Source organism: Poecilia reticulata, linkage group LG4, assembly GCF_000633615.1.
Source record: "Poecilia reticulata strain Guanapo linkage group LG4, Guppy_female_1.0+MT, whole genome shotgun sequence".
Lineage (NCBI taxonomy): Eukaryota > Metazoa > Chordata > Actinopteri > Cyprinodontiformes > Poeciliidae > Poecilia > Poecilia reticulata.
The window spans coordinates 20150468-20169583 of NC_024334.1; the positions used below are offsets into that span (position 1 = coordinate 20150468).

Sequence of the window (19116 nt, forward strand, 5' to 3'; positions counted from 1 at the left end):
TATATATAATTAAATAGAGAACACTAGCGTTGGTAACTCTGGAGAAGGTGCAGAGATCTACAGCCTGGGTGGGAAAATATGTTGACAACTAGCTGGATTTATGGAGGAGTGGGATGACAGCCATTGTTGCAGAAGACCCATAAGAAGTCTGTAATGTAAAACTTAAAAACTGTTGTTTACAGATGATCATAATTGAATCTGAGCTGAAATTTCATTAAAAAAAAACATGTTAATTTTCCCTCTATTTAACCTTTGTGCACTATGTTGTGAGACAAAATGAATATGACAAAAATGTCTAATCTGTCAGTTTCAAGAACTTTGCTAAAAAAAAAAAACAAAGCAAAGAAAGGAAAAAAAATGAAATGGAAAAAGGTTGAAACCCTGACAAAACAGGTTTTGATGCGCTGTGCCTGTGTGAAAAATATTTTTCGACAGGTTCCCTTCACCTGGCCAGCTGAAGGCAGATGGAGTTGACTCCTTGTCGGGTCTCGTAGTCCACTTCGGATGGGATGGAGTCCCTCTGCATGACGTTCACCACCAGACTGCAGGCAAAACACGGAAACGTCAGGACCGAAAGCGGCAAAAACATGGCGACGGAACGTGACGCAGCCTGACTGACGGCCGCGGAGTGAAAAGTAGTTTGTTTCACCTGAGGCCTCCCGCTTTGAGGAAGTTTTCACAGAAGGACTTGCTGCTGGTTTTGGCCATCTCGTCGTCCGACGTCGGCATCAGCTTCGAACTCAACACCTAAACAGACAACGAAACGATGAAGGCGACCCGAGATTTGAACTGGGGTTCGCTTTGAGGAGCGGATGCCCGCGTACCTCCAGGTTGTAAAGCACTCTGAAGGTGGACATGCCGGGCGCAGAGGATCGGAAAAGTGACTCCAAGATGGACGCGGCGCTGGGCTGATGCTGCTGTTTGGGCGTTACGGACGGAGAGCGAGAGCCTGAACCCTGGCCGAGGGTGAACAGGGTTTTCTGCAACAGACGAGACGAAAACTAGAGCAGAGGTCTTCATGGGTGTGACGATCGGATGTGATCAGACGCCTTCAAGGTACCTGGTGGCTCCAGACGCTGGATTCTTTGGGAACGAAGTTGTCGAGTGCGTCCTGCACTTCAGGGTCTGTTGGAATTAGCAGCAGCAGCTTCCTCACACGTAGGATGATCCTACGGGTTGAAAAGAAAATTAACAACTAAAAGCGAAAAACAGAAAAAGACTCGACTTTCTGTTTCCATAGCTTGCATTGTTATGCCCTTATCAATATATTACCTACTAAACATAATGCATTATTAGTTGCATTATGCTTAAAAGTGAATTTGCTGCCACCTCTTGTTCCTATTTTTAATGGGATGGTGTTGCTATGTTAAAGCCTGGGTACATTTTTTATTACTTTGTTCAAAATTTATAACGTGAAAACATTGTGACTTTAAGCTACTGTTACATATTTGTGTAAAAAAATTGCTTCCAATGAGATAAAAGATTAAGGAAACACCTGATGTGGGTTATTTTGTTGTTATTGTTGACAATAACTCTGGTGATAATCATCAACTCACCTTGGCTCATCAAGGTTAGCCAGCTGGTAAAGCATCTCAAACACATTGCACACCAAAGCCATCACCACCCCAGGGAGGGACTTCTCCTGATGATAAAAGAAGACGCATCAGAGTTGATGTTCTCCTCAATGAGTGTGTGTGTGTATGTGTGTTTGTGTGTAGGGAGAGCGTTCGTGTGTTCACCTGCTCCAAGGCGTAGGCCGAGTTGAAGACGGCAGAGCTGGAACTGCTGGAGGCCGAGGCCGACGACTCTGAGCTGCCTGAAGGAGTCCCGGTGCCGGAGCTCTTCACCGTCAGGCTCTGCTCGTCGCTGAAGCCGAGCTGCGAGAGCAGCTTCTGGTCTCGGTTCATGGTCAGCTGACGGACAGAGAGAAGAAGAAAGTCAGCGAACGCATAACGCGCCAAAAACACGCTGAAGACCAGGCGATCGCGACGAGCAACGCCTACCACGCTATCATTGGCAAAAATCTGGACGTTATCCACCGGGCAGCTCAAGTGTTCGGAGATCTTCCAGCGGATGCTGCTTATCGTCTCGTTACTGTGAGTCTGCGGGGAAACACGGCACACACTCAGTCATGGAAGAAGAGACAAATTTCTAAATGGCGGAAGTTGGAGGTTTCTCCCTCCTCTGAGAATACCTCTAGGGTGAAAGTGTCTTTGGTTGACTCGTAGGTGATGTGAAGAGTGACGGGGTGTCCGTTGAAAGACGCCCCGTGAGGTAGAATGGTGCGAGGAAACGAGTACAAGTCCTACGAAGAAACACAAAATATCCGGTTAAAGTTCAAAACGAATCGTTTTCCCCAAACACAGACCAACTGAGATCTCGGAGCAGAATTTTAATCTTGAGCACTCGAGTTTTTAAGAGATGCACCGATCGGACGTTTTTGTCACACTCCAGGCGCAAAAATGGAGAGCTTTACAATTTTAAAATGAAAATCAAAACAGGCTTTTGCATCTTATATTAGCAATTAGCAAAGTTGGAGTAGTTAGCATTTTCAAAGAAGCAGAATGTAGAAAACAAAGACAAATATTGAAATCTCAAAAAAAAAAAAAAAAGAAACAAAGCTCCTTTGCTGTAACACATTTATGCTTCCTAGCATACCTCTATAGTGATGACGTAGCGCTCAGCCAATAACAGCAGTCTTTCAATTATCACCAGCTTTGTGGATCTAGGAGTCAACAAACACAAAAACAGCTCAGTAACACTTAAACCAATATCTAACGTTAAAAACAGTAGCTTCATTTTATCATCACATAAACAAAACAAAAGAGATTAATGTTTTAGTAGGTTAAGTAACTATGCTCTTACCCAAACCCCCCTCTGTACCTGGAAGGTGATTGTACAGACGTGGCTACCGTTGGCATGGCAGTGGCCGTCAGCATCTTTGTTGCCTTGGTAACAGCATGGGTTAGAGTGGGCCCGCCCAGGGCCGAGCTTGCGGCCTGGGGTAAAAAAAAAAGAAAGAGAAAAAGTAGAAACGTTCCGTTGGGTTTTGATTTCTAACGATTCTAAAATAAAAACTCGTTACGATTTTCAGGGCTTACCTCTAGCCGCTTGTAACAATCAGCAATGAACTTCTTGTGCAAAGAGACAGAATCCTGGAAGGTGGAAAAGTTGATAAGTGATGAGATGTAAGTTAAAATCAATTTCCAATCTTTGCCTTATTTTCAACGCGCCTGTTTTAGTAACTACGCTCTTTTCCCATCAGTTTACACTGACGGGAAAAAGCGGACGACACACTGACCTTCTTCATTTTTGGATTGAGGTTGGTATAGCTGTAAGTGATTATCAGTTGGATCGCTTCATTGGCTATCTCTTCGTCCGGCGTTTCCATGGCGATGCGCCAAATAAAATCCATCCCTGCCAGGTCGAGGCGCTCCACACACTTTATTTATTTCATTTTTAGAAGAAATGATGCAATAAATATTAACGAATATCATAATTAGACTTCATTTAACAGAAGAGAAGAAAAGAAAAAGCGAAGTGAGGACTGACCAGCTGGGTTCCCTGGCGCTTCAGACGATGGTCACACAGGTTCACGTTCTCGAAGAAGGTCTTAAACAGGCCAAACCCTGAGGCGAGACACAAACAGGTCAACTTCCTGCCGTGCGTTTCAGAGCTGTAGGGGTCGCTGTTGAGCTTCTCACCGTTCATGGTGATCTCATAGGGCTCCAGTTTCAAAATCTTCTCCTTGAAGAGCTGCTGCTGAACATCGCTCTCCAGGTCATGCTGTCCTTTGGTGAACCACTCAAAACACAACTGGAGGTACAAAAATAATAATAATAATAATAATAATAATAATAATGATAATATGATGTCTATAGTATGTTTTCCACACAATATCCATTAAAAAATAAGATTTTATTTTCAGGGTTTCACCAACTCAATTTTAAGACTTTTTAAGACCGTCATGAATGGAATTTCAGACCTATATCTCAATGTGTACAAAACAAGTGTAGCTAACAATTGTTAGTTACATACACTTGTAGCTAACAACAGGTAGCAGTGAGTCACAGAATGCCACGAAGATGTATGTGTGTGAAAACTCACATGAGAAACAATACACAGAATACACGACTAAATGGTCCAGCCATGACAAAATTTACAATTTTTGATTAGACTTTTAAGGCCTTAATTTTAAATACACGAATTTAAGAGTTTTTAAGGATCTCTGGACATCCTGATTTTTCAAACCCTGTAAAGGAATTTTCATGCATCTCTGTATAAATATTTAGTCTATATTTGCAATGAGCGCTTTTCCGATCCATTTCCTCTGCCTTACGAAGGAGATGCGAGTGAGTAAATGGGTAATGTTTTACAGCACTCTTCCACAGCAAACACTGAGCAAAGGAAAAAAGATTAAAAAAAAAAAACTAAAAAAAAAACAGATGCCAGACATGACAAACAGCTGAGCACAGGGTTTCCCTTCTTCATACCTCACGGTCAAGCTCACAAACATCCGGACCCGAGACCAGGCACTCCCAGAGCTCCTTGGCTCTGTTCCAGACCAGGTACAGGCTGGCCTCCTGAAGGAAGAACGCCAGGAACCGCAGGTGGCTGTCCAGGTACTGGACACACATTTTGAAAAAAAAATTAAGAATACGTTTTCAGAAAGCTGAAAAAGCGAATAAAACCCAACGCTGACCTCCTGGTAGGTGTATCTGCCGTCCACCAGGGTCGACGCGGACAGGCCGTTGTTTCCCGACGCGCTCACGGCGAGTCGGTGGCAGCACACCAGAGATCCCGTGATCAGCTTGACAATCTCGAAGTTCTTCTTCAGGTCCTGGATGATGCTCTGTGGTGAGGCAGACAACGGTCACAACGGCGCTGCCTCACGGCGCGACGCAGGTGAGGCGGCGTTGAGCTACGGTACCTTGTCTTGTTTCTGGTACGTCTGTTTGATGAAGGAGCGCGTGATTTCGTGCAGCTGCCGCAGAGCGGGGACGACCCAGACGGTTTGGGGAGTGCTCTGCTGAGAAGCCTGTAAACACACATGCAGAACGACAGGCACCATCTATGAAAACTCAGACGACCGCAATCACGTTTCATTTTCCCTCCGCGCTTCAGGTCGGACTTGCCACCTTTGAAGTTTGTAAAATAATTTTAAAAAATAGAACTGAAATCAGAGCCACGGATACAAAGCACTAAGATTTAAATCGGTTTTCCCCAAACTTTAAGTCATGATGCTTCTGTTGGGCGTCCGTGGTTCTAATCGGATTACTTTTTGAATGAGCACAAAGGATCCGCCACAGTTACTGACCCCCAGAGTAAACATGTAGATTCCGCTTTTTTTTGCAGCGGCATCGTCTGACTGTGACGATTTTAGTCGCCTATCGGCTTTAACTTCAAATTCCTTTAACTTGAATGAAAAGAAGAAAAATCCTAAATTAAGAAATAAACGTCAGAGCTAACTCTTTGTGGCAACTTAAGAAGTCTAAAAATATTTTAACAACTAATCACCGACGCCAAGTTTCTGCGTGGGGGAAAAAAACCTGACATTTCACGGAGGCCGTTTTCTCTTAGACACTATTCAAAATAGGAAAGACAAGAAAAACGTTCAACTAAGGAAGGTGTGTGTTGAACTTCAGAAGTCAGGAGACATCAACTCTCCACTGTCAAATTAATAAATCAAACACTATCTCCATGACGACTGGACATCTTTTCCTGTCCTTCAGTCACAAATGAAAACAGGTGGAGTTTTCTAAACTTACTGACTCTGACTGTTCATGTGACTTATATTCTGGAGCGACGTCTAGTCCGGAAAATATGGCAAGTCAGATTTGGTCAACACAGAAATTCAATAGAAAATCTGCGGGTGAGACAGGAGGCAGGACTGGAGCATTATTACACTCACAATAAATGCAACAATGTGTAGTAATTTTATGCTTTCCCAATATTGTACAGCCTTCCACTTCTCTATATTTTCCAGGGAAAAGCACTTTCTGCAATAAAAGATTAAATAATTTCAAGGTACTTGTATTTTTAAACACGTTTACCAGAGGTTTAATACATCCACAAAAAAACCCACCCGCTTTTAAAAAAAAAAAACGGATTAATCACACAGACTGTTCTCACCCAGAACCCGATCAACCCCGAGTGTGTAATCATTAGTAAGTGCCAAAGCCAATTTAGTTGAGCGAGCAAAAGATCAGAGCACACCTGGTTAAATTACCTCAAGCTGCAATCACCTGTAACACAATCAAACCTGTGACCAAAGTAGCCCTTGTGTGAAAGAACCCTTCTCCGTGATTGGACGGTAGGCAGGAATCAGCCAGATTAGTGGGAACATAAATTAAATGGGATTACGCTCTTACTTTAGCCAATGAGTTAGATATCTTCTTGTGCCAAGTATGAAATGAGCTTTGAGTGTTGCTGCCTTTATCGTCCTCTTGAGTGTGATGCTGGAGACATACATTTTATTTACAGTCGGGCGTTAAACACACACACACACGCACACACACGCACGCACGCACGCGCGCGCACACGCACACACACACGCACGCACGCACGCACGCACGCACGCACACACACATATACAAAAAACATGAGCCATATCAAGCTGGCACATGCAGCTACGGTGAGATGATGACTGTTTGCTGAAGCGTGTTGGAAAAGGAAAAAAAAAAAACTGCATGTGTAGCGTGGAGTTTGTGGCTCGCACAAAAACAGCTGCAGGTGAGAAAGAATGCGCTGCTGTTATGACCCGCTATAAAATTAGGTTAAATACATTAATTATTTTGTTAGAATGAAGCATAACGAGGGGATAAGTTGCTATTCCTCACAAACAAAGTGTATCTTAGCAGTGCAAATTGGGAGTCAATCTTAAAATCTCACAAATGTAACATGACTGAAACAATTAATTGGATAAACCGTGATTAATCAATTATTGGAATTAATTGTCAACTGTAGAATATACAGGTTTAAAAAAGGCCACTTTACTACAATAACAACACATTCAGAGCCGTCATTAAGCCAAAATTGTATGAAAATATAAACATTTTGCATTCAGACATAATAAAACAACACTTGCAAAATATTTGACTTGGAATTACTCATGTGAAATAGTTCAAATCTTGTAAACAAAATCCCTATTAAGCACTTTCTGCTATCAAATTATTAATCAAATGATTCAGAAAATCATCAAGTATACAATAAGGAAATGATGTGTTATTGAAGTTCACTGAATAATTATTCTCTTATTTTAAAAAGGAATTAAATTACTTGTTTATTTGCATCTTTTAATGTGTTTCTAATATTATATAAAAAAAAGCTTAAATAAAAAATCTTTAAAAAGGTGCCTTTTTTTACTTGATTAATCATTCGATCATAATAATGATCACTGATTACTAAAATAATCGTTAGTGGCAGCCCTAAAATCTCATATAGTCAAAACATTCCTTAAACTGCTTTATAAGCCAGTGTTAGCGTTAAGGATTCATGTTTCCATTCAAACCAGTAAAGGTGTTAATAATTCACACAACTGTGTGACTATTCCTGCTTAATGGTGCAGACTAAACACTTTAAAAATCTTTTGTCTTTAAAAACACAAACGGTCTGGATGTGAGCCACAGTTAAAAGGGTGACAATGAACAACCAGCACTGACACACCAACTTTAAAACGTCACAAGAGAGGAAACTGTAAGGCAGAATAAATAACCCAGAAGTCAGAATGTTTCACATCTGCGTCTCACCTTCTTGATGTCTTCGATACATTTAATGATGTAGCTGCGTTTCACGGTCTCCTTGACGGCGTAGGCGTCACTGAGGATCCCCAGGTGTTCCTCCAGGGCCTGCTGAACCAGACTGGTGGGCAGGGTGGGGAGGTGAGCCAGCTCCCACAGCACCTCTAGCACCTACACACCAAAAAAAAAGAGAAAAAGCACAACATGCTTGAGACTCAACAAAACACCAGCAGCTTACTCAGGGGAAATTCTCCGCACCTTTCCTGTAGTCGTTTCCGAGCGAGCTTCTCTGCCTATTCTCCCGATCAAACTAAGCAGCTTTTGCCGAACGCGGTCGCTCTCCACCTCCCAGCTCTATAAAAAAAACAAAAAACACACACACACACACACACACACACACACACACACACACACACACAAAGGGATCGGTTGTAAGGAAACACACACTTAAGAGACACTTTTTAGTCTAAGACATGCGATCAGCACCGACCTTCTGTATGAGGACGAAGAGGTGGGTGAGCTGATCGAAGCTGAACTTCACGGCAGCAGCAGCGATTATTGTGTGGATGTTCTCTATCACCGTTGAGGACTGACCGGCCTGAAAAAGAAAAAAAAAGAAAAGAAAAAAACACAAATAGAAAAATATGCATTTATTTATCTTGGTTATATTGGATATATTTACATGGAAATAGGCATCTTTATGAATTCCAGCATCATTCAAGCATTAAGTTATATGTAGGGATGCACCGATATGAGAACCTGGCCTGATATCAATATCCAATAATACCGCTGTTATATCGATAACCAATATTTACTGATATTATATATATTGCATGTGTTTCCCTACACTTTTGGTACCGTATAAAAGTGACCGCACCACCTATGTAGCTTTTCTGATTTATTTAAACACCACGTAATCCTCTGATGCATCACTATGACTGAAGATATACCACATGGCTAGGGGTGTTTATTATTCATATAATATTGTTTATCGTAAATCTTAATAAAAAAACAAAAACAAACATCCAAGAACTCCAGGGTGATGCATTTCTACCATTTATGTCAGATCTCTTACAAGTCTTGCGAACCAAAAATAATCAAGACTGTCATTTCTAACCTGTATTCTCCAGATCTTGGTGAGTTCATCCAGGGACAGTTTACTCCCAAGCAGCTCGATGATTCCCTTTATCCTCTCACAGTACTGAGCCTGATCAATGTTACCTAAAGCAGCAAGAATCAAACATGAACCATCAAAACATCATCGTGTTTCAAACGGTTTAAGTCGTATTCCTGACAGGTTTTCAAGCGCGACCTCTTACCTTCCAGCGCTATCGACAGGACCGAGTTCTCCACAAGCCAGTCGAGAAGTTTATCTGTGTCGATGGCGTTTTTCACTGTTTTTGACACTGTACTTTCTTCTATTAACTTGGTCACCTACCAGATGAGATTAAAAGAAAGTTTGATACAACACTAAAAAAAAAAAAAAAAAAGGAGGCACTGAAACAAGCTGCCTCAGCACGTCAAACCCTAAGGAAACTGACTTCTTTTAAGGAGTTCATTTTGGTGGAGAAGTGGGGAGTTTTGAGCATTCTCAGCAGCGTGTCCAGCCGCAGGTCGTCCACCACGGCGACCAGTTCCCTCTGGAACCTCATGCACAGCAGCTTGATGGCCGACAGCAGGTCGGGGATGCTCACCAGACGCTGGGGTTAGAAAGAATTTGACCAATTCGTGAGATTTTTTTTTTTTAATAAACTACCTTAGTTTATGGTCGTCTTGGTGACCTTTTCCCCACTGCAGTTGCGGCAGCTAACACAACACAGTTCGTAAAAACACTACCTTGTCCTTCAGGTCCTTTTCCTCCAGGTTCTGCACATATGTGATGGTCTTGTGGATGACTGGATCGAGCATAGGCTACACAAAAACAAGAATAAGCGACTTTGTTTATCTGTGTTTGGGGTCAAGGAGCAAGCGGATGCAGCAAATCAATGTAGAACTGAAATCAGAATGGGACTCACAGGTCACATTAAGCAATGAGTAAAATAAAAAAAAAAAAAAAAAAAAATGTAGAAATTTATACTAGCAGGAGGCAAACTAATCAAAACAAGAAATAGAAAAATCTAATAGTCCTATGTGTCAGTGAGTATATTTCTAAGATTTCCTTTTATTTCACCATTCAAATCTAAGAAGTATTTTAACTTTGTTGCAACTATGTGATAGCATTCATTGTGAGAATACAGAGTACATATTAGCTCACCTGGACGAGGCTGGAGTTTAAATATTCCGCACAAACACCAAGGGGCTGGACCAGGGCAGATACACACTGAGCACACAGGTGGAAAGAGACAGAGGGGATATCAAACACACAACTCATCAATACCACCTGCATTTCAGCTACATTTAAGGTTTTATAACAGTAACAACATAAGCTGTGCTTCTCAATCCTCAGCGAGACACTTATAAAAACCACAAACAGCAAATATTCTACCTCAAATAAATGCAAAGGCCTAAAGTACAGACTGGATTTTTATCTTGCGTTTTCACACCTGGTAGTCCGGTAGACTGGGTTTGATTGGGATCCTAAATTCCAAACATTTTTTTTTTTTTTTTTACATTTTCAGTTGTTGCGGGTCGCTTTTACGACCCACTGTGTCAAACAAACCAAACCCTTTGAGAAAAAAAACTGTTCATATCCTCGCCTGTGGTGGCGCTGCAACAACAGCCACTGAAGGAAACGACAAGAAAACCTCTGAAGAAGACATGAGCGCAACTTCCTTCCTTCTTCACGAAACACAAACAAAAATGGAGTAGCGTCAGATTTTTGCGGTTGCAGGATTTCTCCTTTGTCTTTGGTAAATGTGCTAAAGCTAAAATAACACTCGGTCATTTCTCGCGAGAGCGCTTATAAAAGCCGAGCTGACCAGAGACCGCTCCAAAAGCCGGAAGTGGACTGAAGCGCAGGGTATTCTGGGTAAATTCAACCCAAAAACAAATACGCTCGCAGGAAATTGGCTCGAGGTCTTTTACCAAAGACAAAAGAAAAATCAGCACTCGCTAAATTTGAAGCTACTCCGTTTTTGTTGACATTGTATTAAGGTGTCTTCTTCGGAGGTTTTCGTGTCATTTTCTTAAGTAGTTCTTGGTGCAGCGCCACCACATGCGAGAGGATCGTTGGTTTATTTGACATAATCCGGCGTGAAAGTGAACTGCACCAGCTAAAAATGTAACAAGTGTTGCAATTTTGGTCCCTAATCAAACCAAGTCTAACAGCTGTGAAAACACCCTAAAAGATTATGGCTTCCTGAAAGAGTGATGTACTGTAAGCATGAGGTTGCACACACAGTAAAGACAATACTGTGCATTTCATGTCGATTAAACCAACCATCAAGTCAAACATTTAAAGATTTTTCTTCTAGATATCATTCACTCTGTCAGCGCTTAGTCACAAAAGCATAATGATTAGTTTCTGTTTGTCCTTTTAAAGAAATCCTTTGTAGTCATAATGTAAGCAGCTCCTTGTCCTCAATGACCCCGACCCTCCATCCCACTCGACTTCCTCCTCAAAGCGGACAGTTTAATGAGCCACCTCTGGGAGTCAGAAGAGGAGGGAGCTCTTCTCCCGTTATCTTTCCTCCTTTCTCTTTCAGTCTCTGCCGTCTTTGGAGAAGGTTAAGCATTCGATGGCTAACGCTCGCAGATACTCCTGAGCTCTCACCGCTGCTTAAGAGTGCCAAATTAGTCCGCATTGAGCCTTTAGCCTTGTTAACATGCCGAGCGTCTGAGTCAATTGCTATGCAAACTGCTGCGGTTCCGGCCAGGTCCTGGTGAAGGAAGCATCCGCACAAGGATGCTTTCAGAAACATGTAAAACAACAGGGCATTTCAAGCGTCACACAGTGGGACGATGTCGGAGCAAGAGAGCGTTACTGGGAGGGAGGTAGAAGAGGCACATTCAGCCCTCTGCAGCTGAGAGCAGAGGAGGGGGGAGACATGGTGACCTTTTATGCTGTTATAGACTCCATCAAAGTCTGTCGCTCTGCATGCATGAAATGTGCAACTACTATTTGAGGTACTATAGTATGCAAAGTAGGGCTGGGCAATATGGTTTAAAAATAACATATAATTTTTCTTTTTTTTTTCTAAACCAGTCCCATTCTGATTTGCTTTAATAAATTTTATTTTGCTTTTCTTTTCATTAAAAAAAGAAATTATAAATAACAGAAAATATTTTCAAAAAGTATTGGGTCGGGATATGAGAATTTTTGTTTACTCACAAGCATATAGGCACAACATTAGCAGAATGACAACAAAAGTTTTCCAGAACAATGTCTGGAAAACTTTGTCTGGAAAAAAGCTGCTCTGATGAGAAAAAAAAGTTTGGATATTTATTTTTTTGAAGTTCTAATAAAATAACTACTTCATTCTCCTGTTATTACAACTTTAGTCTTGTATTAATACGACTGTATTCTTGTTACATTGTGACATTATTTTTTTAGAAAAAAAATCTTAGCTTGACCCTTAAATTTTGTTGTAGAGTTGATCTGAATTCAAAGTCCAAATAAATAGAAGTTGTAAAACATGCTTGTCAAACAAGATGGCAGCCTTTGGGTGTATTGACATCACTCTGAACCGTGGAAAAAACCGATGAGTATGTTGGTGAAAAAAAAAAAACAAATCCAGATTTTCCCTGAAGAAAGGAAATCTTCAAAAACCAAAACTTTGACAAATCGATAAAAACGATTCATCGCCCAGCCCTAATGGAAAGAAATGAAAGGAAGGGATATTCTTACAGCGATCTCGATCTCCTCTGAGCTGAGTTTAGTCTGGATGGCAGCGAATCCTCCCAACTCTCCAAACTTCACCACAAACAAAAAAAAAAGAGGGGGAAAAAAAACCAAAAACAAAGAAATGAAGCAAAAGTACTGCAAAAATGTATCATTTATAAACATGGACAATTTGACATAGACAATTTATCACTCACTCGATTCACTAAGTCAACCAGCCAACCGTGGGGCTCCTGAAAGAGAAAACAAATCGTGCTTTCATTCAACAATGACAGCGCAAACTCTGACAGACGGACGTGTTGCTGACAGCTGTTGTGTGTCAGTCACGCGTGTTTTCATGAGCTTATTGGCTCGGCTACACATCGGCGAGGATGAAAAACTCGCTTGCCTGTCCGTGAACCATAAACAGAGACTAATAAGGAAGCTGGTATATAAATATTCGGCCAGCTTCGCACACATGTCGGTGCTTCTGGGTGAACCCTGCAGTAAATGGTGAGGACAGAAAAGAAGAGCGTCCCTTACTTTCTGGTAGGTGTTGCTGGGAGAGACTGCAAATATGTTGGCCTCGTCTCCGAAAACTTCGGCCCAGTTCCTCTGACATGACTTCATTCGGTTCTTAAAGTGGTACTCGTTGTCGGGGTTCAGGGCCTGCTCACAAAGAAAACAAAAGAGACCCGGTGAGATGACGTTTGGCATCTACAGCAGTAATGCAAACAAGAGTCCTTGCCGATTCCTTACAGTGACATCATACATCCAACCACAGCTCCATAGCAAAAATTTAACAGCAATATTTCTGATTTATTTAGCACATCATGGGGAGAAATAAAATGGGTGGTCATTTTTTTCAAAGTCATAGTTTAACTGTGTTACTCATACATCTACTGTATAAAGCTCAGATTGCCAAACTAATTATTTCATTCGCAAGCTAAGTATTTCGTTTTCAGACTCAATATTTACTGTAGTTTAAAAACTAAATATTTAGTTCCAAGGCAAATATTTATTTTCTGAACTAAAAATGCGATTTTCAAACTAAATATTTAGCTTGGTAAGGAGATGTTTAGCAAGCTGAACTAAAGCTTTAGGTCCAAGCTAAATACTAAGTTTGGGAAAATAAATCTGAGTTTGGAAAATAAATATTTATCTCAGCCTTAAACAGCTAGTTGGAAACTAAATATTTAGTTTGTAAGCACAATAATTAGTTTAAACATTTGATTTCCAAACTAAACATTTAATTTTCCAACTAAATATTTATTCCCCAAAATAAAATATTTAGCTCGGACCTAAATAGACCTAAGTATTTAGTTTGGAAATTAAATGTTTAGTTTGGAAAATACATATTATTTTTAGTTTCCAAGCAAGATATTTAATTTGAAAGCTAGATATTTATTTTGGAGCTCTGACATTTATAAATGCACATAGAACATGGTGAAAATATGACTGAAAAATGACAGGCTTAAATAAACCAAAACATCGCTATTCATTTTTTACGGTGCAACTTTACAAACATTACCTCATAGTTATCAGATTAAAGGAGGCTCAGTATAAAGAAAAAAATTTTTTTGCAGATATTTAAAAAAAATATTTTTAAAACAACTTTTCTTTTTTTCCCCCCACCACTTTGTGTTGACCTAAAGGTATAAAATCCCAATGTAACACATTGAAGTTTGTGGTTAGAACGTGGTAGGTTCAGGGGGCGTGGGACAGAGATGTTCCCTGCATGTAAAACAATCTCCTGGACACAGAGAGACAGCCCACCATGGTCAGGACCCCCATCAGGTTGACGGGGACGGGGTCCTGCTTCACCCTCTCGGCCACCAGCTCCACCAGCAACATCAGCATGTTGTAGATCCCCTCGTGGATCTCCGTGCCCCACTTGTGTACGGCGCTGCTGGTCAACAGCTGGCGAGACGCAAAAACGGAAAGACAGAGTAAGTCGACGAGCGGCTCAGCCCATCCGGTCCGGCGGTCGCTCCGTTCCTTTCGCGGCTCACCTTTTTGAAGGCCTCCGGCATGCACCGATCCACAAACCGCTTGCAGTTCTCATCGGCGTCCGCCAGACCTGATGAGAGAGGGAGGCTCAGCGCTCTGAATCTGAACTCGGAAGAGGAAGATATTTGGTCGGAATACGCAGTCAGCCGTGTGACTGGGCGTCCGCAGGAGCGGCATGTGGTAAAAACCACCCGGCGGTCCAACGACACCATCCCACCGCCACGACGTTTTGTGTTTAGGAACGTGAAACGAGATGACCCGCGCTCTCTTACCGTGCCGTGCAAGGCAGGTGGAGGCGATGAGGCACTTGCCCAGGGACTCCTCTCTCTTGTAGGGGATGGACCAGTGATCGGTGAAGACCCGGCTCTCCAGCTCGTACAGGTTGGTGGTGGGGAACTCCATGCTGCCTCCCGAGCAGTTTCCGTTCTCGTCGTTGCTTCGCTGCAGACAGACGGGCGTGGCAAATTTATTACCAACACGCAGAAGGTGACTTTATCCCCCCCCGCTCTCCCTCCCAGAGCTCGTCCTTTCTGTTTTATGACTGTCCAAACCGACCTCTGCGTGATGCGAGGGTAATACAAATCTCCTCTGTAGCATCTGCCCTTCATCTCTGCTCCATCTCCACACATTTAATTAGGGAGCTTGACATGTTAATTTGCCACAACTGAGCAAATGAAGGAGAAATCCACAGAAAGAGAACAGCTCATTTAGCCCTAGCTGAAAAAAAAAAACCAACTGAATCATTTACCTCAAAAAGTTTGCCAATATATTCATAAGGTCAGATACATATTGTCGTATCCGAGAGCGACCGTCCCCTTACTGAAGGTTTGAACTGTAACTGATGTGGTCTGCAGACCCCCCCGGCCGACCGAACCCCCCCAGAACTCATCTCCAGCTACATTATAAATGAGCAAAGACTATTACGGCCTATTTTGCCTGCAGGCTCCAACAAGTTTAAATATTAATGCAGTACAACCCAGTTGGGTCAAGTCGGCCAAATCTGAACACATATCCAGATACTGGCTTACATATTATTCAGTGAACTCCTTAGGCATCACCTTTATGCTACAGTTACTGAGGCTGGTTCAGAATCGTTAACATTTCTTTTAGCTCTGGATCCGAAGCAAGGATCTCCCAGTAGCAGTCAGTCTTGCAATGAATCTGAAAAGGCCTCTGACTGAAGACCTGCGCGACAAGAAACATAAACTGTCACGACATGCCAGCAGATCAGAATCAAGGCAGCCTAGATGATATTTCACAGGAATACGTCTTGGATGACACCATAAGTTGTTAGCAAGAACTGCTAATGCACCTCATTTGCTTTTGCCGCATCTCTTTAAAATCTCTGTCTAAGTTTAAGGTTAGGCTCTTACCAAAAATGTTGATGGACGAAGTGGCTTAAAGCAACCGATGACAAATAAACCTGATAATTCATTGGCTAAAATCAGCCTGTTTTATACTGTTGTTAGTTTATAAAAAGTAGAACGACAAAAAGGATTAACATTCCGCTTTGTTTGCTTTTCGAAAATAACTTTAAGGGCTTAAGGGGGCCAATCTATGTGTTTGTTCATGTCTATGAAACAGCATCAAGAACCAATTGCCGCTTTCTTGTGATCATATTATATAAATTTTTTAATTTCTCTAATAACACCGAATCCATAATACATTCGCTCACGAGAATCTCTTGCCGGCCCCGTGCCCGGCGGTCAGTGTGATCTCGCGTGCATCAAACGCCGTCAAACACGTGACAGTAAGGTGATAGGCCGCACTTTAAGTCTAACGGGAGGAGGCGAAGTGCAGGGAGCGGGAGGGAGGAGGATGCAACCGGAGATGCATCTTGTTTCATCCTTTCCCCTTTCTAGGAAAATTAGATACACGACAAGCAGATGGATGAGAGGTGGAAAGCAGCAGGAAGACACGGTTAATAGAGACGTTCGGTTGGAAACCCAACAGAAATATGGCAAAGAAAACCTGAAACGTCCGAGCAGGAACAACAAATGACATCCCAATCGGAAACGAAATGACCAACATATGTTGTTTTAACACCTGAAGACATAAGCAGAGTGGAAGGCAAAATGTGTGTGTGTGGTTGTGCTGGGGCGAGCGGGTAACTCTGCCCCACTCTGTTACCGTGCGCCCACAGCCCTCTTGGGAACTCTGCGCAAAAACTGCAGCGTGTTTGTGTGTGTGTGTGTGTGTGTGTGTCAGAGCGGCCGAGGGAGGAACTATATTTAGGAGCGACACACGAGGCCACAGACCAAACGCCGGTCTGTTACACATAAACACGGCAACTAAGAGAAGGGGGAATTAATCGCGTTCGTCCTTTGTGTTATGGCACGCGCAGAACGTTTCACATCTTCAAACCTCACACGGAAGTGACTTTTGACGAGTTCCCGTCAGGAAGTTCTGCTCCAGAGGTGTTTTGAAAAATGAATGTGTCGTCACAGAGTCCTTGGTTGTTGATGTGCCCGGTGGTTAATGCCTCACCCGGCTGCCGTGCTTTAAATCGGCATATGGATCAACTTAGATCAGTTTGGTTTCACATTTTTTACTCACTCAAGAGTTGTTCATTCTCGACTGGTTCACCCAATTCAGATTTGTTATAAGGGCAGTTTCTAGTAACTGTGATAGTAACTTTAATTTGTAAAGTTACTACAAATTAACTTTACAAATTTTTAGAAGGAGCGATGATGCTAAACCAGACTTAGTTTAGGAATAGGAAAGCAAAATAATTTTTTTGAGCTTAATAATAATCATTTTAAAAAAGGTACAAAAATTAGGGTCATATTTAATGTATAAATGGGAATATTCTTGCAATTTGTTCATTTTACAATGGATTCGGGACTACTACCACTGACAGATATCCTGCTGCAGATTTTTTTTTTCATATTGGAATTAGCAGACCAGACCTAAAAAAATAAATAAAATCAATCCATCTTAAGTCACAATCAAAATGTAAAGCAGACTTTTTCCTTGAACGCCTTAATATTATCTGTAAGAATCACTTAGCTGCCTATTACCTATGAAATCACTGACTTTGAAAGAGCATTCTTATTCCACAACAGGTTTTCTGACAGAGCAACAGGTCAAAGGTCAGGCAGCAGAGGAAACACGGCTATGTATTGCTTTAGGGGGTCAGTCAAAGCAATCTCTACTGTGCTATGCTGACAGGAGCTTTATGAGAGGCCGGAGGATTTAATAGCTTTCGCAGCACATAAACACAGCGGGCTGGACGAAGTTAGGACCCGTAAGCAAGTATTATACTGGCAACCAGTTGCTGCTTCTATGAGAGGGATCGCTCATAAGAACATATGGATCTATACACAACTATTACCAAAATGGCACCTTTGCTATAGATATTGCGAAACCGCTTCAAAGTCAAGTTAGAAATACAATCTTAACAGTGGTCGAGCTGTCAGACAGTCTCCTGGTTAGAGGCAGATAATACGATGCAAATCATTTCAACAGTCTAGATGACAATCAAAGAACCATCCTAAACCAGAGCTTGCTTTAAACATCTGTGAAAGTGATGCTTTCGCTGCTGCTCCAAATTACTGGCGGGTTTCACCCTCCAACTTAGCTACAAAAAAGCTACTAGCTAGTTAGCTAGGCTAGCTTGCAAATTTGAATTTCTCATTTAGCTTTAGCAGTAAAGTTACTAAACATACTGTCCAAGAGCTCTTTTTATATCAGTATGAAGTGCTAGCATGTCCTGTCTGTGTGGGACTGGTGGATCATTTTCTCCCTGGCAGCTCAAGATAGGGGTTGCTGCATGTAGCTTTGTAGCCGCTAAGTTGAGCTAGTTAAATGGGCGAGCCTACTTTCTGTTGCAACTTACAACCGACCATATTTCCTCACTCGCTCCTGGAGCCGATGCGTGTTGCGCTTACCTCGCCGTCCACGACGTCGTGGTATGCTGGAGGGGGATCGAACCCACTAGTCCCAGTCCTCCCGCTGTTTTCCCCGTCCCCACTGGAGCCCAAGCCGGTGGAAGGCCCACTCTCCATCGGCTCGTATCCATAGCCGAGTCCGGGGCTCTCGTTCGTTAGAAGCGCCACTGCCTCGTTGATGTCATTCTTTGCCAGCCGGAGCGCTTTCCGTATCACGTCAGGATCTGGGAAACCCATGCAGAGGAGCGTCGTTATGTGCTGCTCCTCTTCGGTCTCCATTTTCGGGGTGTCTCCGCTTCCCACACTAGTTGTACAGCGGTGCTCGGCACAGCCCTGTAGCTGTGCACGCCGCCATGTTTACAGTCCGCCGCCGCAGCTAGCCTGCCTGTCACGATTTGCTTCTCCCAGAACAGCGCCGACACAGGTGATACGGTGAATTCTGCATTCCGAGAACTGCAGGCTGGCCACGGGAGCGCGCACACTGACAGTACTAGATGATTCAGTGATTTTTTTTAAGCCTTGTTATTAGTGTTTACCGTCCATGCGGCTTCACCTGGAGGAGTTATGTTTGGAAGTCCATGATACATGAACTTAACTTTTTTCAGAAGATGAACATAAGTCAATAAGCCGACCTATATTATTATTATTATTATTATTATTATTATTATTATTATTATTATTATTATTATTATTATTATTATTATTATTATTATTATTA

The 19116-nt window shown here is 42.2% G+C and overlaps 1 protein-coding gene across 2 annotated transcripts in view; it reads right to left on the bottom strand.

Annotated features, from left to right (window-relative positions):
• Positions 1-18823, bottom strand: part of usp24 (ubiquitin specific peptidase 24) — a 36971-nt gene extending 18148 nt beyond the window's left edge. The window contains exons 1-32 of one of the 2 annotated variants that reach the window (XM_008407388.2): positions 18399-18823; positions 14781-14949; positions 14511-14578; positions 14275-14418; positions 13042-13167; positions 12717-12752; positions 12526-12591; positions 9994-10059; positions 9576-9650; positions 9281-9439; positions 9059-9173; positions 8857-8960; positions 8230-8337; positions 7998-8093; positions 7749-7910; positions 4931-5038; positions 4703-4852; positions 4494-4625; positions 3705-3816; positions 3553-3629; positions 3302-3442; positions 3102-3155; positions 2884-2999; positions 2659-2725; positions 2195-2305; positions 2004-2102; positions 1740-1913; positions 1557-1642; positions 1061-1169; positions 825-980; positions 650-747; positions 447-542 (exon numbers count right to left, since the gene is read on the bottom strand). In XM_008407388.2, the coding sequence (XP_008405610.1) occupies positions 447-542; positions 650-747; positions 825-980; positions 1061-1169; positions 1557-1642; positions 1740-1913; positions 2004-2102; positions 2195-2305; positions 2659-2725; positions 2884-2999; positions 3102-3155; positions 3302-3442; positions 3553-3629; positions 3705-3816; positions 4494-4625; positions 4703-4852; positions 4931-5038; positions 7749-7910; positions 7998-8093; positions 8230-8337; positions 8857-8960; positions 9059-9173; positions 9281-9439; positions 9576-9650; positions 9994-10059; positions 12526-12591; positions 12717-12752; positions 13042-13167; positions 14275-14418; positions 14511-14578; positions 14781-14949; positions 18399-18677 (3659 nt within the window). In that variant the 5' untranslated portion in view covers positions 18678-18823. Of the gene's footprint in view, positions 1-446; positions 543-649; positions 748-824; positions 981-1060; positions 1170-1556; positions 1643-1739; positions 1914-2003; positions 2103-2194; positions 2306-2658; positions 2726-2865; positions 3000-3101; positions 3156-3301; positions 3443-3552; positions 3630-3704; positions 3817-4493; positions 4626-4702; positions 4853-4930; positions 5039-7748; positions 7911-7997; positions 8094-8229; positions 8338-8856; positions 8961-9058; positions 9174-9280; positions 9440-9575; positions 9651-9993; positions 10060-12525; positions 12592-12716; positions 12753-13041; positions 13168-14274; positions 14419-14510; positions 14579-14780; positions 14950-18398 lie in introns of both variants that reach the window. The other variant, XM_017304535.1, reaches the window with a different exon arrangement.
• Positions 18824-19116: the final 293 nt, after the last annotated feature.